This window comes from Microtus oregoni, unplaced genomic scaffold (genome assembly GCF_018167655.1).
Source record: "Microtus oregoni isolate MIOR12 unplaced genomic scaffold, Mior012 000012F_ref0000307, whole genome shotgun sequence".
In the NCBI taxonomy this organism is placed as follows: domain Eukaryota; kingdom Metazoa; phylum Chordata; class Mammalia; order Rodentia; family Cricetidae; genus Microtus; species Microtus oregoni.
The window spans coordinates 10803847-10826155 of record NW_024543071.1 but is presented as its reverse complement, the minus strand read 5'-3'; the positions used below and the strand labels follow the sequence as shown (position 1 = coordinate 10826155).

Below are 22309 nucleotides of genomic sequence, written 5' to 3'. Positions count from 1 at the left end.
GATAGCCCGCTCTGTTAAGCCAGAACAGCATACTATCTGGCCTGGAAAAGATCGAAGGATCAGAGTACTTAATTTGTGAAGTTAAAGGCAGGCTAAAAAACAGTCAGGATTCTCATTCTGAAACTGGGTTAATTAGCAGTGACATTCTGACCCCAATAGACCTTTGGGAAGGCAAAGGGTGGTTTAGTAGACCCAATATGAGGAACAACATATGTCCAATGAAATTTCAATTATGTGGGCAAGCCACATGAATGAAAATATTTGTATCTATTCCACATTTTTATTTCCACTAATTGCAAACCACCTAAAGCCCTCTTTTGGAAATGACTCCCCCCCAAAGAATGACAAAACTAGAAGGGGTCATCCTTCTCCTCCTATATGCAGAAAGACACTGCAGTTTGTGTTTGTGGGAGCAAATTTGCTCAAGGTCACACAGCTGCACAGCCAGATGCAGAAGCTCCTTCTCCAGTTCGCAGTGCAAAGTTCTTTCTGTCTACCGAAGGACCCCTGAACATGACCCAAGTTCCATTTCATTGCATTCAGGTTTTGTCCTTCTGTAACCATAGATTTTTCTTAAAAAATAGTTTTGCTGCCGGGCGGTGGTGGCGCACGCCTTTAATCCCAGCACTTGGGAGGCAGAGGCAGGTGGATCTCTGTGAGTTCGAGGCCAGCCTCGTCTAGAAGAGCTAGTTCCAGGACAGGAACAAAAAAAAAAAGCTACGGAGAAACCCTGTCTCGAAAATAAAAAAAACAAAAACAAAAAAATAGTTTTGCTCCTTATTAATAGAATACACATTTGAACTAATAGCCATAGACATACTGTTCATTCCAAAATAACCGCTTTGGGGTGATCTTTCAATGCAACATTGTACTTGAATAAAGTAACAGACATTGTACAGTCAACTGGGATGGAAAATAGAGTTCAGGGAACAGAGCACATTGTGAGTTAAAAACTCAAGGGTACACAGTTAAAGATGTACTCACACAATTAGCATTTATGAAGTCTTATAACTACATCATTTTATATTAAAATATCTAGACCATGTTTTGACAGTAAATAAACACATTGAGGTCAAGACTTTAGAGACATTATCTGTTTAATAAATATGATTGTAAAAGCAATAAACAAGAGCAATTATACATTACACTACATAGTATTTAACAAAAAATACATCAAAAAGTCATTTAAAATTAGAAGTAGTTCCAATACTATAAGAAAACTTTCATTTTATTTTTAAATTGGCTTCCTATAAAAATAAGTTGGCAAATGAGGGGTTTCAGTGCCTAGTCGGAATCCTGGGAAACACAGAACAGCTGCCAAGCACCCCATTGCTTTCAATGTTGCTGTTTGGAACTTCTGGAAAAGAAAATCAAAGCAAACCTCTGCAATTTGGACAGTGAATCCAATCAGGAATAAGGCAAAGGGGAAATGTTGGTGGGTAGTTCTGGGTACAGCGTGCACAGTTTGCCCTCTGGGCTCTTAAGCAATGTTGCAGCATCCTTTTTTTAGCTTGCCTGGAATCTTACTTTCTACACATTCCTTCCACACTCCTTTGGCCTTGAGTTCACCAGACTCCTCATTGTACTTGCAGCTGCTATTAGTGAGAGATAGGCACTTGGGTCCTTCCCACTTGTAGGTTCTCAATGTTACTTTCTCCTTGGGATTTTACAGCAAGACCTGGTATGGAGGTTCTCAAACTTGAGTATGTATCATAATCACCTGAATGGCTTGTTGAAACAGATTGTTGGGGGCACCTGCCCCATAAGTAGAAAACGACACTATTGATCCGTTAGAATTTCTAACATAGCAGAGTGTGTTTTAGCCTGGTTTGAGTCCGCATTTCAAACAAGTATAGGTGACAGTGATGCTGTCATCCTAAGCCTTCCACTTTGAGAACCACGAGGCCAGGTTACAGGAACTATGAGGTCCCCTTGTCTTACCAGTTACCTACAGGAGGGAGGGAACTTTGAGGAGAGGCACACAAGAACACTGGAGAGGCTGAATCTATCACTGGCCACTTAGGTCACTTTCCAGGACGCCAGGTATCGCATGCCTGTCTCTATTTTAGATGAAAATTGACAGCCCCTTCTTCCTTGTGCCTCTTCATTTACTCACCTTCATTTCACCAGGAAATACATTTCATAATACTATTCTAGGCAAGGCACTGTACTAAATCAAGAGTGGTCTCCATTTTTCAATAATAATTTTCTAGTTAGAATAATTTGAACTGCAACTCCGAGGATTCCCTGTGCTGGTTTGAATGAATATGATTTGGTTTTCAAATACTTTATCTTCCAGACTAAATATGGAAGACTCCAATTGAAGAGAATCAATGAAGACTTTTCCTATGAGATAGAAAACCTGGCAGGTTGAGGGCTGATTATGTTCCCGGGCATAATTTACTGCCCCAATCACATGGACATCTTCTACCATAAAGCTTTCTTCTTGAATCACCTCTGACAACAGTTTTTCTACTCTCCCCTTTCCTCGGCCATACATGTGCAGGGGTCATGTGATCACTGAACCGGTCACCCAAGGGTAGAAATAATACTGATCACTGGGATACACCAGGTTCCTTGCCAATCCTCTGTTGTTGGCTTTGGGACACAGCCAAGAAAGAGGCCGGGTTCTAAAAGTGGTTTACTACAATGTCTTTCATCCTTACTTAAGAGCAGTCTCTGTCTAATGCAAAGAAATAAGGAGGCTTCAGTCATATGAAAGGACCTCCTTGGGGCACACGCTCTGCTCCTTTCTGGGAGTCTTCTTTCGTGATTTCTCTTTGGAAACTGATTTTTTTCTTTTTTTTTTTTTAAGGCCCTGAGGTTTGTGAACCTTACTTTTCTGTCAGCAGATATTCCTCTTTTATATTGACTTATTTTTCCCTTATAAATAACATGGCAGTTGAAGATCAAAATTGCACACATGAAATGAGTGAGATCATCTTAAACTGCCAAAGCCTCATCCAGACAAAAGACAAGACTGGTTAATTTTTTTTAGCGTTTTTTTTTCAATATTTTTATGTAGTAAGTCCATTAACCTACTTTTCCTTCTGGTTAAAAAATCAGCTTTATTTTATAAACATGTTTATTCTAGAGAGGAAATATCAGATAACAGCAACTATCATAGAACATAGTACCCTGCAATATAGTCACACATTCAAAACATTTCTCATGAGAATCTTTTAGATTCAGACCACATAAGATTTTTGTTAATGCACAGAAAACCATCACTGTTCAAATGTTTTACTTTCCAAAGTATATGGGCAGATTTGGGTTGCTTTGTGTGTATCAACTCTTTCACACACAAGTATATGTTTCCAGGTGGGAAAGACAGAGGTATTTGGCAAAAGAAGATTCTAGAGGAAGAGAAAAAGGGGAAATGTAACTGAAGCCAGCTGGGCACGTTGCAGCAGCCTGGCCAGAGTGAGGGAAGCTGGCATGCGTGGGAGTGTAGAAGATTGACAGGATGAAGACCTGTGAGAGAAGGCGCCAGGGTTGGCATCGGCTAGGCCAGTGTTTGGAATTAACAGGTTTAATGTCCAAAATCTAGCAACACATTTGAGGAGAAGGCATGAGAGCTGTAGAAAGATAATGGGGGATAAAAAGGAAAAAATTGAGAGACATCAAGAGAAACATGTCCACACACAGCAAACAAACAGAATAACAAGTATGTACTGGAAAAAATTTCCCACTTTTTGTTTTTTGTCTTTTTTTTTTTTTTCATTACTTGGGGCAAGGAGAAAAGCTGAGCAGGAAGCAGAGGTTCATTTCTGATATGCTCTGGTTCCCAGCCTCCCTTCTGTTCCCACTGAACCTGCTATATAGATACGGACCTTTATGAAGGATCTTTGTTCCTACGGCCACAGAGAATGGAGAGAAATCAGCCTGAGGTCACCGTTGACCAACAGAGCCTCTAACACGAACTTAGCAAGGAAAAATACCAACAAGTAAAACAGAGAAGCAGCTCAGGGTTTCAAACTCCTGTGCGCGTCTTTGTGTGTTGTGAAAAGGCTGGAGATGGCTAATTCACCATCAGCCTGTAGGGCTAAAATAGCTGTGAAATCTAGAGCCAAGAATGTTTCCAAAAATACATGCAGATTTCCTTGGCCTATATATGTTATGAATTTTCTACAAACACGACAGATCAGAAAAAGAGAAGAGAAGGGGAGGGGAGTGTTTTCCATTAAAATAGAGCACCTGTAGACCGCCCCTCCGAACGTGTTCTCAAGGTATTGTCCACATGCACAGGCTTAAAGCTAAAAACCCTTGTTGTCTGTGTCTGAAGGATTTAAAAGTTCCGATGCAGTGAGTGTTTATTTGTTAGTTTAGATTGTGATTGTTTTTATTTTATTTTTGTTTGTTTTACTGGCGTCCTCCATTCAAACATTTACATAGGTAGGGGTTTCTTTTGTGCTTTGATTCTCAGCAACTATGGAAATACTTCCTGGCAAAATAGGAAACAACAACAGAAGAAAAAAAAAACATAAAGTTAGTGGTCAGGAAGGTTGATGTACTTGACAAGAGAGCAATTCTTTCTGATCAGCTGGTCTCCTGTAGTCTTTGGGGGTTTTCCTTAGATTGCAAATTGTGCCCCAGCAGATCCCCGCTTTGGCGATGAAGGTGGAGTGGCTTGTCTTGATCTTTGCAATCGGAGAGATGAGTCACCAGGTTGAGAAGAAGGGGAGGGAGGGGAGGGTAAAGCTACTCTCCTAAGAGAAAACGTGTAACACTTACTCATTTTTAATCACACTGGAAATAGAAAGGAATCAGAGACTGCAATGTGCGCGAGATGTGGCTAGCAAAGGAGGAACCGTCACTTTAATAAGCAGCTACTGTGATTCACACCACAGAAATGGAGACAGAGGACCAAACGACCCCCTAGATCATGCAGCATTTGGGATGCTTTGGAAGCAGATAGGCAGAATAGGTGATGTTACACTGGACAGTCAGATAGAAAAGCTTTTGTACTTCTTAACCCAATGCTATTGTGTCTTTTTATTACCCTGTCTCCACCAAATGAAAGAAAATGAACTGTGAAAATTGGACACCAGATGTGGCTGCAATTGTTATTATTATCTCTGGCTGGTGCTATTCATTGCATTTAAACTTCCCCAATACAGCCACAGCCGTTCTCATATCCATTTAAACTCATTTGTTCCCAAGAAACAGATTAAAAATCTTGTCTCTGAAGGCATTCTAGGTGATCTGGCCTCATGACTTTAGTATGAAGAACTATCCTGTAATTTCCCCATCTTAGTCAGCCATAGACAGCGGGACCCAAGGAAGAAGAGGGATCGGCCATGACGGTTCCATTAATTTGTCTTAGTTCCTCAAAAACATCTTCTGTAATACACAGTAAGATTTACCAGCTGAGCTGTAGGCTTCCTCCAGCTAGGTGTCAGACTCCCATGCTTTGGCCCCAGAGAGACAGAGCAGCATTGTCATCCAATGCCAAAGCTTGTAGTTATCACAGAGAAAGGCACCTCTCTAGCCTAATTCTCCGATTGGTCTCTTAACACCCCCAAATCCTAAGTATTTTACAAACTGCTCGCCCTTCCTTGTTCTCGGTTTTCATATGGGTGATATTTTCAAGGCAGCACTGGACCAAAAACAGAACAAAATACCAAAATCTCTTCCTAATTGTCAGGTTAGCCAATATTCTTTTGTTGGGTTCTTCTGGTATTTTAAAACAGTCTTGTCTTAGAGCTATCTTTAGTAGAGACTGCGGTTTTGTGCGCAACTTGCTTACTGCCTGCCTTTCTCCCTACCTCCCCCAGCCACTGCAGCTTTTCCTCCTTCAATAGCAGTAGTGAAAGACTATATGCTCATTGCTAATATACTTTGAAGCTTGGAGTTTTAGAAACCCATTTTCTTTTTTGTTTAAAGGAGGGAAATTTAAAGGAGAGTAAAAAAGCTACAAAAGAGCAAGAAAGGGGCATTTTAGCTGTTTCTCTCACAAGTGTTAGAACAGAAAAAGTGGTTATGTGAAGCCAAAAAGGGGTTAGAAGGTGGGTTAGTGTGGACTACTCAGCCTGGCAAGCTGATAACCACTGGGCATCATTTACCTAGGTGCTGCGATTCCACCTTCTCATCTACAAGCTGGCCAGGCCACCTGAGGTCAGGGTGAGGGACACTGGGCCTGCTTTCAGTGTGACTGACTGGACTGATCAGCTCCTGTTCTTTCTCATTTTGCATCTGGGCATAAACATTAATCCCCGGAATCTTCCTAAAACATTAATAGAAAGCATCATCGCTCTGTTCCAAAGGTGATTTATTGCTTCTGAACCTGTCAGAGAGAGGGAAGAGGTTGGGGGAAGGGGATGGATGGGGGAGCACGCACCTTTTAAACTTGTAGATGACGAATACAGCCAGACCCACAAACACGACTGAGAGCAACATCAGCATGGCAGATCCACTGTGGGTTGGAGTGAGGTCCACCAGGGGAGCTGGGGGAACATATAAAGTACAAACATTAGCATAGTCTTGAGAAGGTCCATATGGCTCACACACAATATTGGTAGGTCCTGGAAAACCATTGGGATATACAGGTCACCGGACCACAGCTATGCATGCATCTGAGTGTGCCCCCATCCTGAAAATGCTCCAACCTGTCTGTCTAAGCCCTACAGTGGATCAAGGGAAAACAGAAGAGGTCCTAGCTCTGTTCAACCAAACATCTACTCTCTAGACTTGGACAGTTTGCTTCATCTTAGTTTGTCTAATGTAGCTGAAGAATAATAGCACATGCCCGACTGGATGTCTTTGAGGATTGAGTTGTTATATCTACTAATCAATCTCTTTATAAGCATTTCTTGTCATTCTAGCATTGCTGCTGTCATTATAATTAATTACCGAACACATGTTACTGATGAGTTTACATCCTGATAAAAAGCCACGGTAAGAACAAACTATCAAACATGGAACCTACTCCATATAGCTCAGTGAAGCCCATCTTAATGTGCTCAGAGCCCCTACCTGAGCAAACACTTGGTTGGGTAAAATCATCTTAAAAAAAAAAAAAACAAACCTTAGTCTGTAATAAAACATTCAATGTCTTATGTAATTTACTGAGTAGTATATTAAAAAGAGCAGCAGAAGGGTTCTATGGGTACATTTCCATGTTATTATAAGGTAGAAACATGGGAAGCTATTTTAAGTCAGAAATAGTCTGCATTTCTATTTTTAATATTATTCTTTTGTATGGTTTATATGTATTATATGCAAATTTTACCAACTAAGCACAGTCAAAAGACAGTCAAACCATAAATAGGAGGTGTGTGTGTGTGTATGTGTGTGTGTGTGTGTGTGTGTGTGTGTGTGTGTGAGAGAGAGAGAGAGAGAGAGAGAGAGAGAGAGAGAGAGAGAGAGAAATATGACTTAGTCATATCTCTACCTTGGCAGAAACAAGACAAAGAACTGGAAAGCTATGGAGCATGCTAACATTTTATTTTGCACCCAGGAAACTCAGTGAATGCTTGGGAAGGTCAACACCCTGATTCTGGAGGAAAGGAATGTCATGTGATAGGCCCAATAATGTCTAAAATTTGTGGCAACCTACCCCAGGAACTCCAGCACTTCATATATAAACTTCCTCACAGACAAAGCTGAAATATCTCCACACTTGAGGTTCTGTCTCTGCGTTTTCTTTGTAAGGCACTTCTATGAAACATAGCTCCTCAACTCCAACGCTTATCCTCAAGGTCAAGCTTCTTGCACTTGTAAAGACTGTTTTCAATTAATGTTTACCATGTCAAGAACTGACAATTGGCAAATGTGGTACACCTCAAACCTGAAAACAATCCACCCGAAACTTGCGGAAGCATGGACCGTGACCTTTACCTTCCATCCATTTAAGCAAAGCCCAATGCCCAGAAATGCAGGTGACCTTTAAGCGCCCTTTCTATGACTTTTCTCTGTTGAGAGCCAAGAGGGTGATGCTCCGGTCATCTAAGCAGAAAAGTTCAGAAGCAAATGACTACAATATTAATGGTCTCAGGCAATAGCCATGATTGCATCGGCTCTGTCTGATTTTTGCAAGATTATATTTCAGCTACTATTAGAAAGCATATTTCATACGAGCATAAAGTTGGTGCAAAGTAAAAATCTAAGCTTTCTTCTCAGGAAATTGGCTTAATTTATGCAGGAGGATCAGCTCTTAGCAGGCACTGAGTATAAGGAACCCATTTGTTCTGTCTCTGCTGTAAGTCTAGCAACTTTGTGCAATGAACGTCCTTGTGTGTGAGCTGATTAGGCGACCTCAGTGCAGTGGAACACCGGATCCAAGGTGCTTCATATTTAAACTAAGAAAATGAAGCTCTTGGTGCCATTAACAAAGCACAGAAAGAGATCTGTGTGCATACTGTTATCAGTAGAATATTACAGGAGCAAAGAACACATTCCATTGTTACAAATATTATCTTGACTATTTTTTACAGATGGAAGGCAAGGGCTATCGACCGCATGAAACAAACAAAAGCAGTTAGGTGTTCAGTGCTAAATGCCATACAGGACTTCAACTAGATAGAAGAAGAAAGAAGACTTCAGTCTGAGCCATTCAAACACACACAAATACAATTCTATATACCCTGCCTGATATAAAGGACCAGAAACTAGAAAGCACATTTTTCAGGAAACAGGTTAAGCCAAAGGTAATAGATAGCATATAAAAAAATTCACAAGTGACATGAGTTAATATATTATGCTTTAAAAGGAGTCCTTAGGTTCCTAGATTCCTAGATCATACGCTTTTTTATATTTGTTTTTCAAGTCCAGGTTTCTCTATGTAGCTTTGGAGGCTATCTTGTAACTTCCTCTCTAGACCAGACTGGACCATCGACTTTTAAACTTTGATGACACATACTTGTGTATACAAAGGGATGGGTCATGGATAGACAGATAGGCAGACAGAAAGATCATGATAGAAGAACTGTCCTCTCCCAACCAATCTTGTTATCTTTGTATTTCCACACAATTCCCTCAAGCTCAACCACTGCATTGTTTTAAAATAACTCTGCTTCCCCTCCCCCGTCATTATTAGTTACAAAGTATTGTTATCATATGAAAGGAATGAGGATAAAATATAAAAGGTCTCTAATGTAAACCATTAGTTTTCAGTGAACAAATGAAGTCCAGAGGAACCACAGACGATGAGGGCAGTCAGAGGCATTATGGAAGTTAAAATACTAATACCAATACCAATCAGAAGGCCCCTGTAGCACAAGCAGAATGGAAGTGAGGAACAGTTAAGAAAACCATAAAGATTACTTGAAGGGATAACATTTTAAGTTTTTTGTAGTTATTTTTTTTCTCTTGAAACAGGGTCTCTATAAAGCCTTGGCTATCCTAAAATTCATTATGCAGACCAGGATGATCCTTAACTCACAGAGCTCTGCCTGCCTCTGCCTACTTTCTGAGTCCAGGAATTGCAGGTGCACACCACTATGCCTGGCACAAACTTTGAAATGCATGGAAAATAATAAGAGGAAATTACCTTAACTGTGTTCCTACACATATGAAGGGGAGCACACAGACACAATTGAACTTATCTTTGCTTCCATCTCCTATCTACTGCTTTCCTCTTTTCTGGGTTGAATTTTCCAACCTGACATCATTCACCCTCAGATGATCATTCTTAATGAAGCAGCATTAATACTTTTGGGAAATCATCACATTCTTTGGACAACATTAGTTTCTGCATTTTGGGATCTACAATGTACAATTCATTAGACATTCAAGGTCTGCATCTCTTAGCCATTTCCCGTAGACAGGGGATCAGCACAGCCAACAGCAGTGGGGAGAGTGGGTGGTGCTGTCCTCAGTGTTCTGTGGCTGGCTTATGTTTGCTGACCTCGGCCTGCATATAAAGGGGGTCTATTACTGCTCCATACAGCAGCAGCCACCTATCTTAATTTCCCCCATGTTTTAGGTGTGTTTGTATGCATTGCTAAGGAATGGAAACTGCTGATAAATGGATTTGGGCTTGTTGTGTGGAATTAGCATAAATTAATCCCTCTTCAGTTGCAGCTTCAGCCAGGTAGCTGTGAGGAAGAAAGGCGCCTAGAAAGCTTTTGCCATTACAAATGCAGTGTACAACATGGATACAAGCATTGCTCCAGGTAATTGGACACCCCAGACCTCTGCTCATACACCATTTCTAAAACCCTGTGAGGAAGTAGGCTATGCTTCGAATTATTGTATTCTATTCACATGGGTCTGAGCTGATTATAGTAATAGAAATATTATCACTTCCATAAAAGGGTGACAAGCATACAGGAAATGCTAAATAAATAGTCTCAGCTGAGCATGTGCAAGTCACATCAGAATTCCAGAGTTGGGTTCAGTATTTATTTATTTTTAAATATCCTCAATCAAATCTCTATTAACAAAAAAATAATACACAAAATAGACACCAGCAAGCAACTTTATGTTAACCTATGTTGAGGTAGGGACAGAACAATTTTGCATTACAGTTTTGTGTGGGTACATGGGCATGGCATGTGTGTAAAGATCAAAGGGCCAGTTCCTCGGGTTCTGCTCACTGGCCTGGTACTTGCAGGTTTGTCTGGGCTGACTGGCCATCTGTCTGTCTGCCTCTCCAAGGCTGAGATTACAAGTACCACCCCTGTATCTGGCCAGCCTGCTTTCTTTCTCTCTTTGATGTAGGCCCTGTAGTTGGAACTCACATCCTCAGGCTTGCAAGGAAAGTCCTTCTCTGACTGAGTGAATTCCCCAAGCCTGCATCATATTGTTAGTCTCAGTCTGAATACGGACGTCATGTGCAGCCAGGTATCTGATAACTGATTCAGTTACTTTTCCTCTGCCATGTATGAGATGCTGACTTGACACAGTATCTTAGAAGTCAGTTTGGAACACATTTGTTGAGTCAGTGTACCCAGATCACATTCTCACAATCGTACTGTGGCATTGTCTCTGCCATGGTTCTAGGCAAGAAAGGCTGGGGATCACACCAGTATCAGTATGAATATGCCATGAGGCTAACCTTAAAGATGTCTTTGAGAACTTTCAGCTTCAAGTTTTTCTGTTTTTCAAATTACATTGTGATGCCTGGTGGGTATGCAGATTAGATAACTAGATGTCTAAGATCTTTTGTAACTTTTTTATTTATTTTATTGAGCTATGCATTTTTCTCTGCTACCCTCTCTTCCTCCCCCCTCCACTTCAACCCTCTCCCAAGGTCCTCATGGTCCCAGTTTACTCAGAAGATCTTGTTTTTTGTACTTCCCATGTAGATTAGATCAATGTATGTCTCTCTTAGGGTCCTCAATGTTGTCTAGGTTCTCTAGGATTATGAATTGTAGGCTGGTTTTCTTTTCTTTATGTCTAAAAGTAACTTATGAGTGAGTACATGTGATATTTGTCTTTCTGGGTCTGGGTTACCTCACTCAATAGAACCGTTCATCTGCCTGCGGGGTTCAGTATTTGATATACTCTCTGTAGAACCAGATTCTAGGCCTACCTTTCTGCGATAACTGAAATAGTGGAAGCTTCAATTCTTCTGAAAAATTCAAGTGACAACTGTAGGAGCTTGCAAGGGCAGAGAGTGGCTACGAAGGGACGGAGAAACGAAGGGGATGGGGATGCATGATGTCAACCACACAAAGAATAAATAATAAGAAAAAGTCCAGAGAAAATAATCTTTGCTGTAGTAAAGCTGTGAAGGTCAGAGGAGATGGAACTGACTGTGGTGGCATCTGGCACTGCAGATACGGCCAACGCTGTGAGCTGTCCTATTAATATCCCCATATTGCTGAAGAGACATCCCTCAGAGAGAGTTCTGAAAGATGAAAAATTTCTCACTTAGGTCAGTTTGGCCCCTGGCATCCCCCTACCTTGGGATTCTTGGCACACATCCGTGTATGAAAGGTATCCAGTCTTACAAGAGGGAAACATGTTTAGCCACACCACAGCTTTCGCACACTCCTTCCACCACAGACCCTTTGGAAATAGGTCCTGTTCAGCAAGGGGTTTTCTTGGCTTTTCTTCTCCAGGGCTACTGTGGTCAAGAAGCTGCAGAAGTACAGTCTATATTGATTCTCAGTTTTTCCTTTCCGGCGTCTGAAGCAGACCTTTGGCTTTATGTTAAATACTTTAAATATAAGATCTGTGTAATCCAAACATTTGAAAGAATGTGTGTTTGGGGGCCTATTAGATACTTTATATATTGATAGAAAAAAAAAGAAAAAAAAAAACACTTGACCAGTGCAACTTAATGATGGAACAGTTTGTTTTGGCTACCTGTGCTAGGAAGTCTGCCACAGTGGAGCAGCCATGGTGACAAGAAAATAAGGCTGATGGTCACCTTGTGTCTGTGACCTGAAATGAGAGCAATGAATCCCAGAGCTCAAACATTTTAACCTTCCTATTCAGTCTGAAGTTCAAGCCTTCAGGATGCACTGCTAAGGTGAATCCTCACACTTCAGTTAACCTTATCTGTACAATCCAGCAAAGACATGCCAGCTGCTAACCTAACCTTACAGTCCACTATAGGCATGGCCAGAAGTTTGTTTTCTAGGTAGTTCTAGATCTTGCCAGATTGATGCTCAGCACAGAGGGATTATGGTGACATGGAAATGGCACAGAAGGGCAGAACAGCTCCCATTTGCAGTACACCCTAGCTTGGATAATGGTGCTCCCCCTCAGTTCATATAGAATCCCAATCATGAGTCTCATAATACTTTTTCTAACTTTGATAGCTAACTGGGAAGCCTCATAGCGAGGCATCTCCAGCACCCTGAGTTCCCATATAAACTATTAAACCTCTGATCATTGTAAATTGTCATATTCCAAGAGAAGAGAAAAAAAGAACTTATAAACCTAACCAATGCAAAGCTGCCATCTAATTTCTATCTGAAAGCTTTCTCTGGGAATGATACAGTAAACCAGTGTCTCTACTTCAACCAGTCAAATATTTTCTTTGTCCTGCATACTAATTCCCTGTGTGCGGAGAGGATTCCTGGACCAGGAGCAACTCAGTGATCTGCTGGAGCCCACAGATGTGGATTTGTTCCACCTTGATCAAAGGTCAGAGAGTGCAGGCCTATTCTTGCTCTTTCAAGGTATTGCCAGGAAGTTTGGCCCAGGGTGTGACTATTAACAGGATGTTCCAACCTAGGGTGTGGTTACTTGATGCCTTGGGTATTTGAAAAGATGATCACTTTATTTGTTCCTTGCATTTTGGTAAGAGGTCTTTTGCCTTCCCCATCCTCTTTGGATTGGAGCATACAAAGTCTATGAGAAATAAATAGGAGCACATTCAGTATTCACAGGGTTGCCCTGCCAACTCTATCCTGTGTCTCTGTCTATTTCTATTGTATCTCATCTCTGTTTTTTCTGCCTAATATTTTTAATCTACATACCCCTACCCTGGAACATACAAAATCATGGAGGCAGAAACCTGACCGATGTCAACCCAATGTGGAACTGTGACAGATGGCCCTCAATATGGGGTTCACGACAGTGATCTTGCTTCCATATTCTGAGTGCTGGGATTACTGGTGTATGTCACCCAACCTGGTTTACATGCTGAGATTAAGTCCAGACATGGCCCTGTGCAGGCCAGGAAATCACTTGGCTATCTGAAGGGCAGACTGCCTTCTTAAAAGAACTGATCATAAATCCATTGCAAACTGAGATGATATTTCATCTTTGGTATGAGTGTATGTATGTATGTGTATATATTATTCATATATATGTATGTATTTGAAGGTGTTACAGTCATTTAATCACATTGGAGGGAAAGATATTTATATCTCTTGGCACCTGTTATTATTTATTATAGTACCACAATAATTTCATGTCTGTTAAAAATTACTCTGATACAATGTGATTATTTAAAGATAAAATATATTTAATTTTAGGAAAAACAGAAGGAAATTAAAAATCATGGCTTTACTCATAAATGGCTTACTTGTAAATAATAACTGGGTGACCAGAGACTAAAGAGGCGAATAAATTTATTGACTGTGAAAAACTTCACTAGCGCTGATTTCGCCTCTAAATGGAAAATGTTATTGCAACAATTTATTTCACTTCACAGTTGAGTGCTCCACAGCAACTATTTGGCATCTGCATCGATTATACTTTGGCTTCGATTACATTGTCATTTCGACAACATCCCACCTGGGGCTTCTGCTACCTCACATGGAAAGCATCTTCACCAAGATGAAGCTCGGGAGCAGAATTCAGTTAGTGTCATGATGAGCCCGAAAGCTGTGCTTTCGTCCCCACCCCCGCCTTTCACTTTTAACCCATCCAGTGTTAGTGACTGAGGTCTGGAAATATCAATCCTCTGATGTGCCTCTGATATCTTTTTATTGTACCTGCAAAAGAAGTTAAATCACTTGGCAACAGCACAGAGGCCAAGATAACAGTTTTATTACAAAACCCACACATGCCCTTGACAAAGGACAATTTTCCTAAATGTAGCTTCTTGAAAAAAGCATTAATGGATAAGAAAAGATAGGAACAATATTCTCAGTGTGTATGTTTTATGCTTTCATTCAATATAAGCTTTGAGACTCTTCCTTTGCAAAAATGTTAGCTTTTTACCATTTTAATTTTAATCAACTGTGCTCTAAACTGTAGGAGACCAAGGACCTACAGGAAAACTAAGAGCAAAACCTTGCATCTCTGAAATATAGGTGGAAATAGTGAAAGGTGGATGTAGCATTTTTCTGCTTTTATTAGCACATGAATTGCATGTAGATAGTATCATTTGCTTAACTCTCTTAAAGCTCCCAGCAATCCAATTCCCTTTGCCACTGAGATTCTAGATCACATCTTAATCATTTTCCAAAGGCTTCCCAGCCACACCTCTTGACTGTCCTTAGCCACTTATCTTGATTATGGATAAACTCTGTCCTGTATTTGGAGGTATGTTTCACCTATTACCTACTTTCTTTCACTGTTATCTGCCCATTCTGACTATTAGGGCTGCCTCTACCTATGCCAGGGAATTAGATTTTAATGTTTATTACTATATTAGTGTCACAAGCCCCTCTCTGTTTTAGTGAATGCCCAGAGCTGCAAATCAGACGTAATGCTGGAGAAGAGTGTCCTGTACCGTCCCTCATTGCAGAAGGATTTTGGCTCATGGAATGATTTCTACAGTGTGCTGGAGACTTCCAAGGGGACTGGGTCTATAAGCATGATTTGGAGATATTGATCCAAAAGTAAGATCTTGATTAGCAGTCTCTTGGGTCCCCCATATGACTTCTCACTCTATACAATGAATTCTGCTATTCTCTATTTTATGGTATTTTTTAGTTTAAGTTCAATGGATCAGGTTGGGGATCAGGTGATTTAGAGCAAAGAGCTCCTTCCTTGGCTTGGAGATCAGTTTTCCACCCGTGAAAGATGGTTTTATTTGTCCAAAAGTTCTGAATAACCAGTCAACTTCAGCTCCTATAGGGGATCCATTATTTAAATTTCAGTTTATTTACACAATAAACTAATCTGGTGAAATATGAATAATTCTAAATTGTTAATTCATTGTTGTAATATAAGCGGCGGGCCGCTTCCCACAACCCGGCTAGCTTTACCCAAAATAATTACACGAAAACTGTATTCTTTTAAACATTGGCTGGCCCATTAGTTCCAGTCTCTTATTGGCTAGCTCTTACATATCAATCTAACCCATTTTTAATATCCCTGTAACACCACGAGGTGTCTTACCAGGGAAGATCTTAACCTGCATCTGTATCCGGTAGGAGAATCATGGCGACTCCTCGACTCAGCTTCTTTCTCCCAGCATTCTGTTCTGTTTACTCCGCCTACCTAATTTTATGTCCTATTAAAGGGCCAAGGCAGTCTCTTTATTTAACCAATGAAATTAACACAAAACAGAAGACTCTCCCCCATCAATTCATATTAGTATTTGTGATTGTGTTCTCAAATGGAATATGCCAGAATATCCCCTTAGTCTCTTTGTCTTACTGCCTATCCTTATGAGTATTTGTGGTTCAGCTCTATCCAGAGTAGAAGGAATAAGGGTCTTACTATATCTCATATCCTCCTCAGGAGCCATAAATTGAAAGGCATTATTGTCAAATGAGGCATAGAAGATAGAAGGGTTGGAGGAAGAAAATGATAAATCTGAAAGAGATACTGTTCCTGAGTTCATTCCAAGTTAGCAATCAAAACAAGCAAACAAAAAACGTCCTTAACAGACTTTTAGTTAATGGTTCAGGCTTACTCTTTAATAGTAACCAATTGAAATCAAACGGTTGGCATCAGACCTTGGACCTTTGTAAGTAGCCAGCAAACACTCCTTACACTGAAATCCTGACTATAAAGTATACGATACAGAACACTAAGCAAGGGGCAATAAGTTATACTTTATTCAATAACAGACTCTTACCTCTCTTGCCCTCCTTTTTCACTTCTCTTTTCCTGAGACACAGAACTCCAAGGAACATGGGCATTATTTTCCTTATAACTGTTCTTTCTCATTGTACAAATAAGTACATTATCACTTCCACAATATAGAATAAAAATAGAGAAATATGGGTTTTCTTTAGTTGCCTTTTGGATAAAATAGCCAGGTGTTCACTAAAGTGACCATGGAGATTGGTTGTAGATATATATGTATATTTCTACATGTTATGTATTTATGTACCTGATTATTTGTAAAAGTAAAGTTAGTTGAGCAATTGAAGTTCTCTGGATGGGTAATAGCAACAATGTAACAACATTAAGAACCCTACTCATAAGAAATCAGTGTGGGTGAGGAAGATGAGGGTAAAGATAGGCATAATCACCAACATCATATAGAGATTTAGAAAACAACAAGTTCAGACATGGAGGTAGTAATGGGGCAAATGCTTCTGTAAAGATGGAGATGGTATGCACATGTGAGCATAGAGCTAAGCCTTAAAATACAAATAGATTAAGGAATGTAGAAAGTTGATGAAGTTGGGGGTCGGTGTACCACCCACTGCATCCCCCGTGTCTGCGCTCTGTGTGCTGGCACCCAGTTACCGAGCTTCGGGCAAGGGGCTGGAGGTTGAGACACAGACGCAGAGATAGACTGACACACGCAGCTCCTAACGCTGGTTCAGAAAGCCCAGGACTCATTAATCCCAACATCTCCCCAACTTTTTTTATAAAACAGAATTTGTTGCTGCAAAGTGGCATAATCCCCTACTCAAATATTTCTTTGAGAGCCCAGGCACTATTTTAATTTTCTTTTCCTTTTTGTAGTATGGAATAGCACTTTTGGGGGAAAAGATATTCTTGGTTGTTCTTTCAGAAACTGTGGCCTGAGCAACTGCTGGGATGACCACTCCAGTGCTGCCTTGTTGGTTCGGGTACCACCCATCATACCACTGCCAATTGCCAAAAAGACTAAGCAGACTGAGATGACCCTGTATCGAGAGAAACGAGATTCTGGAGAGACAGCTGCAGTGATTGCTGTCATCGTGGTGTCTGCTGCTGCAGCTATGACTTCAGGACTGGCAATGGCACAAACATTGTTGGTGATGGACACCGTGGATAAACTGGCGAGACAAGTCAACGATGCTCTCCAGACTCAGAATGCCCTGAGCGTCCACATTAAATTTGGACTTTTGAATTTAAATCAAGAGACTGACCTATTTTAGAAGCAGGTGGACTTATGGCTAGTACAACAAATGTCTTGTTCACACTTTTATCATTCCATTTGTGTGACATCTGTTAATATTGCTAATGCCTCTTATGTGGTGAAACAACTCAATGGTTACTTGAATAGCTCTTGAAATGTTATAATTAGCACACCAGATTGTAACTGTTTAGCCAAAGGGATGGTTGAATACCATAGCCCAAATGGGAGGCTGGGTCCAGTGGTGATTGGGGACCCTATTGCTGGCAACCAACGCCTGTTGCCATGGGCATTCATTTCTGAATTCTGTGTAAGATCAGACAACCCATGAAAATACAGCATATGGTCACTTAGCAAGTCCTTCTGACCCTGTTGGCCAGTAACTTGAACGTACTCCAGGTTTGGTTGCAAAAACTGCACCAACAATGAAGACCCCTCCGTAGATGGGCAACGTCTACAGAAGAGGACCCACCTAAGTCGGGGAAGGGGCCTCCCAAAGACAGGTAAGGGTTTACTCTTCTGAGATGACCTAAGACAGGAGGGTCTTCTGTTTTATAAAAAGCGGGGAGATGTTGGGATTAATGAGTCCTGGCCTTCAGTTGCTTTTCCCTCCTAGAACCTTCTAATATAAGTTACTAGAAGCTGTGCCTTGTTAGAGGATCAGAGGATCACCTGTTGACCATTAACTGCAGTGTATTTAAGTCTACATGGTGTTAATAAAGAGGGGCTTTCTGAACCAGCATTTGGAGCTGCGTTTGTCAGTTTGTCTCTCAGCTTCCAGCCCCTTGCCTGAAGCTCAGTAACTGGGTGCCAGCGCACAGAGCGCAGACACAGGGATGCAGTGTGCGGCATGGGTGGTTCGTATGAACAAAGTCACATTTGGTCCAAATTCCAAATGTTGCTGATTTGTGTACTTTGTTCTAAGTTTCTGGTAGGTTCTAGCCCCTATATGTTGACCAATCTTCTAAAAGCTAAAAGTATTTGTTCAAACTGTGACCTTGGTTCCACCTTCTTAACAACGTGTTGTTTACTTCTTCCTGTTCTTACATAATGCCATATCTCTTGTTTCTGCAACGTGAATTCTAGAAACGTATCTGTCAGATGTGGCTAGACCCTCAAGAGAAATCACTGTTTCCGAAAAGCACAGGAAAGACTATGAACAAAATAAACACTGCACTCAAAGTTTAGCTTGGCATAGCTACAGAAATTAATGAATGCCCAAAGAGAGAATACAGGAGGAGATAAGCAAAATCCAGTCTCTAATGGCACCCAGATTCCTGCAAATGCTTATCTTATGCTCCCCTGAAAGCAAACAGGGAAGTGAATGTGAAGAGCAAAATAAGGCTAGTAAATTCCTGAAAGGAGACAGTTCATTTCCCTGGGAGGATAACCAAACCATGCACTGCCTCTCACCAGCAACATACTCTGGCTTGAACATCTTAAAAAGAAGGCTGGTGAACATCTGCCGAGCAATTAATGGAGGCAGCAGTGTGAGATAATGGTCCCTGTGCAGGTTTTCCTAGTCCTGCTTAGGGACACGAAATGCTGCAGACAGTGGTCCTTTACAAGGGGATTTTCCCTTTCTGTAAGGGATATGAGAGGATAAGAAGAGAACAGGAACTAAAATGCCATACAGGCAGCAAACAATCTTCTTCCCCCATATATGAATATGCTAATTTCAGTTTAGAAATCACGACTGCAAGCTCCACAATCCACCCACCCTTCATCTAATGCGCCCTGTTTTGCTTGCATGAAAGAAAATTACCCTCTACTCTATTTGGTAGGTATGTGGTCCAATGAACTGGTGTTCAAATAGCTGTTTTTATTTTTCTAAATAAGGTAGCAAGAGCTATGCCAGAATCGATGTCAAGTAAGAAACTAATACTTCTTCATCATAATTATTTAAGTGTCATTCTTGACACACATGTTTGTCTGTTCATGCTATTATGAAAGTCCATCCCAGAATGTCTGTACCTAGGAATATGGCCAGTTCTATACTCTTAGGTGAACAGACAGCATTTTGAAGTTCACTTATTCTTTTAGTCTTGGTCATTTTCATCCTGTACAGAAACTAATGTTCCACATTAAGTTTACATCAATATAGCTGCTGAGTCATTCGTGACAGAGACTTCATAATGCTGGCAGATAGAGTTTGCAATTGGACTTGAAGAAGACATTAGTGACAAGTCTAATAGGAAGGAAAGTAAACAGCCACAACGATAGGAAGACAAAGATTTTCTTTCTCATTAAGCTGCCCCAGTTTAAGTGCTTTCCCCTCCTGCCCTGCCTACAGCTGTATCTTTTTCTTGTCTTGGCAATCTTGTTGAGTCATACACATCTTTAATACATTATCTGTCTTTCAAATATGATAGTTATGTGGACTTTCAATGACATCTATTCTTTCTGCTAACTTTTCCTCCCAGAAACATAACTCCTGTTCCCAAACACTCATCTGTGAAGAATTCTAAGCATGAAATGGAGGGAATTCTCAGTTGTCTTCAACTTGGTATTGTTCCTGGTCACTCCAGTGGCATGAATTTCTCATAGTTATCAAGGCTGAAGCTCCCACGTGAGCTATGGATCCACATATATCTTAGGATTTCCTTGCTGCATTAGTTTCTCATGGCTAATGCATGGACTCAAATATGGACTCAAACATGGACTCAAATAATGCATCAGCCTCAAATATCTAACTACCTACTTTTCAACTTGGTTTTAATTTGAAATTAGTTCTCAAAAACAGTCCACCCACCTACTCACTCCTTTTTCTACTCTTCTTTTATTTGATATAGGATCTCTAACCAACCAGGCTTGCCTTGATTCTCCTGGCCACCTCTTGAGTGCTGGATTGCTGCGTGTCAAACTTACCAAAATAATGTGACACATTTTAAAGTATGACAGGTGAAATTAAAAGCTGGCACACATAATAACTGAGAGAAAATCTGTGTGAAAAGTAGAGGATCAAAACATAGATGGCCTCTAGAATAGAGAAATGGGAGAAATATAGCTAGATTTTTGTTTAGCTTGCCTTGGGCTATTCCCCTCACTCCAATAGATAGAGTCTTTATGTACATAGAAAAATAATTTTTTTTCTGATCAAGTCACACAACAATGTAATTTATCATTTGCTGAATTCATTTAGAAGCTGAATATGCTGTGAGGCAAGCTTTAATTTCCAAGAAATGAAACATATCCCTTAAAATGCAGAATTCTGTATAAAACGTCAGGCTCTACTGTATTCAGTCTCAAAATTGATAGATACATGAGCAAGTAGCTCTGTGTCCTGTGGGAGAGGATGGTGATATGAATTCTAGGCAAGTTCAGCTAATGAATTAAGTAAATGTCACACCGCTTCTCAAAGACTCTATGGCTTCTTAGAGTTCACTAAAGTACAGAAGGCTCACATGGCGTGTTCTATACTCTACCTCCCGTCCCTCTGTTCCATAAGAATTACATTTACTACTTAGTTTTCGAGATAGTGGGAGAAAAATAGACAGTGACAATATAGTAAACCTGCTTCCAGACATGGGGACCTCCTGGAATCCCCAAGAAAATGAAGGATTGAGATGGAAGCTTCTCCCCTCCATCCTCATGTTTGCCTTCCTCAGCAACCTTAAAGTTTTTTACCCTTGGCGCTTTGGTCTTTGTAATAGCTCATGAGTTCTGTCCTAGCCACCCTTCAATATTCTCCCCAAATACCACCTCCTTTATAAAAATATTCAATATCATTTGGAACTAATAGAATTCATCTTTGTCTTTATCTTTTTTAATTGCTTCAATTGTTAATAATACCAAGGAATTAAAAGAAAAACAACAACTTTCCACATGCCACACATTCTTCTAAGTATATCACCCAAGTTAAGCTACTTCTCCCACTGACTTACATTCCATGGCCACCTCTATGGCACACAAAATTTAAATCTGTATTTTAGGTGTGCACAGTAAGTTCTAGAAAAATGATAGAAACTATAGATTGGGCTAAAAATGCGAACAAAACAAAAAAGCTTTTAAAGTTAAATATTAATACACAATGTGTTTACTTTGTACACAAACATGCATACATTTACTTATTGTGAGACCCCCTTAACTGCCTACTACACTATATCCCTGTCTTATAGCAGACCTCTATGCAATGCCAACACCATACTTTCCCACACCAAACCATTTCATTAGTTTCATCACTATACAAACAATTTCCAGTTGGCATCTGTGCCCCATGAAGCACCAGTAAAATACTCTGCCAAAAAAGTAATTCATGAATATTGTTCATTTAATTATTTATTAACCTACACAATAATACATATTTATAAATTCTTAAGATTACTTATTTCTCATTGAGAGCTCTCTCTGTAGGGAGGAAGACTTCCTTGACTGCTTTTTATAAGTAAAGAGACAGAATATCAAACCTATTTATTTATAAAATTAGGACTAAATGAAGGTTTACTCTATTGCTCCTAAACCTCTTCTTAACCTGTACTCCCATAGCATGGAATATAAAGAAAAAATTCTTTGAGCTATGAATGAATCAAAAATACAGCTTTATAGGGAAATGTGAAAAACATCACTTATGAGATTAATGCTCTTTTTACATGTGTATTGAGACAAAGCATGTTATGGCATGACAGCATGTGCCTAGGTGATTTATTGAACTGTTTTCCAGGGACTAAGGGGAAACAATAGTTTGTTCTCTTGCCAAACTGGTACCCCATTAGG

The 22309-nt window shown here is 40.3% G+C and overlaps 1 protein-coding gene across 6 annotated transcripts in view; it reads right to left on the bottom strand.

The window, feature by feature from the left end:
- The window catches only part of Sorcs1 (sortilin related VPS10 domain containing receptor 1), a 507727-nt gene that overhangs the window by 4947 nt on the left and 480471 nt on the right, over nucleotides 1–22309 (bottom strand). The window contains exons 25-27 of one of the 6 annotated variants that reach the window (XM_041661121.1): nucleotides 6341–6446; nucleotides 6066–6226; nucleotides 1091–1357 (exon numbers count right to left, since the gene is read on the bottom strand). In XM_041661121.1, coding sequence (XP_041517055.1) covers nucleotides 1278–1357; nucleotides 6066–6226; nucleotides 6341–6446 — 347 coding nt within the window. In that variant the 3' untranslated portion in view covers nucleotides 1091–1277. Of the gene's footprint in view, nucleotides 1–1090; nucleotides 1358–3048; nucleotides 4710–6057; nucleotides 6227–6340; nucleotides 6447–22309 lie in introns of those variants that run through there. The other 5 variants (XM_041661122.1, XM_041661120.1, XM_041661118.1 and 2 more) reach the window with 5 other exon arrangements.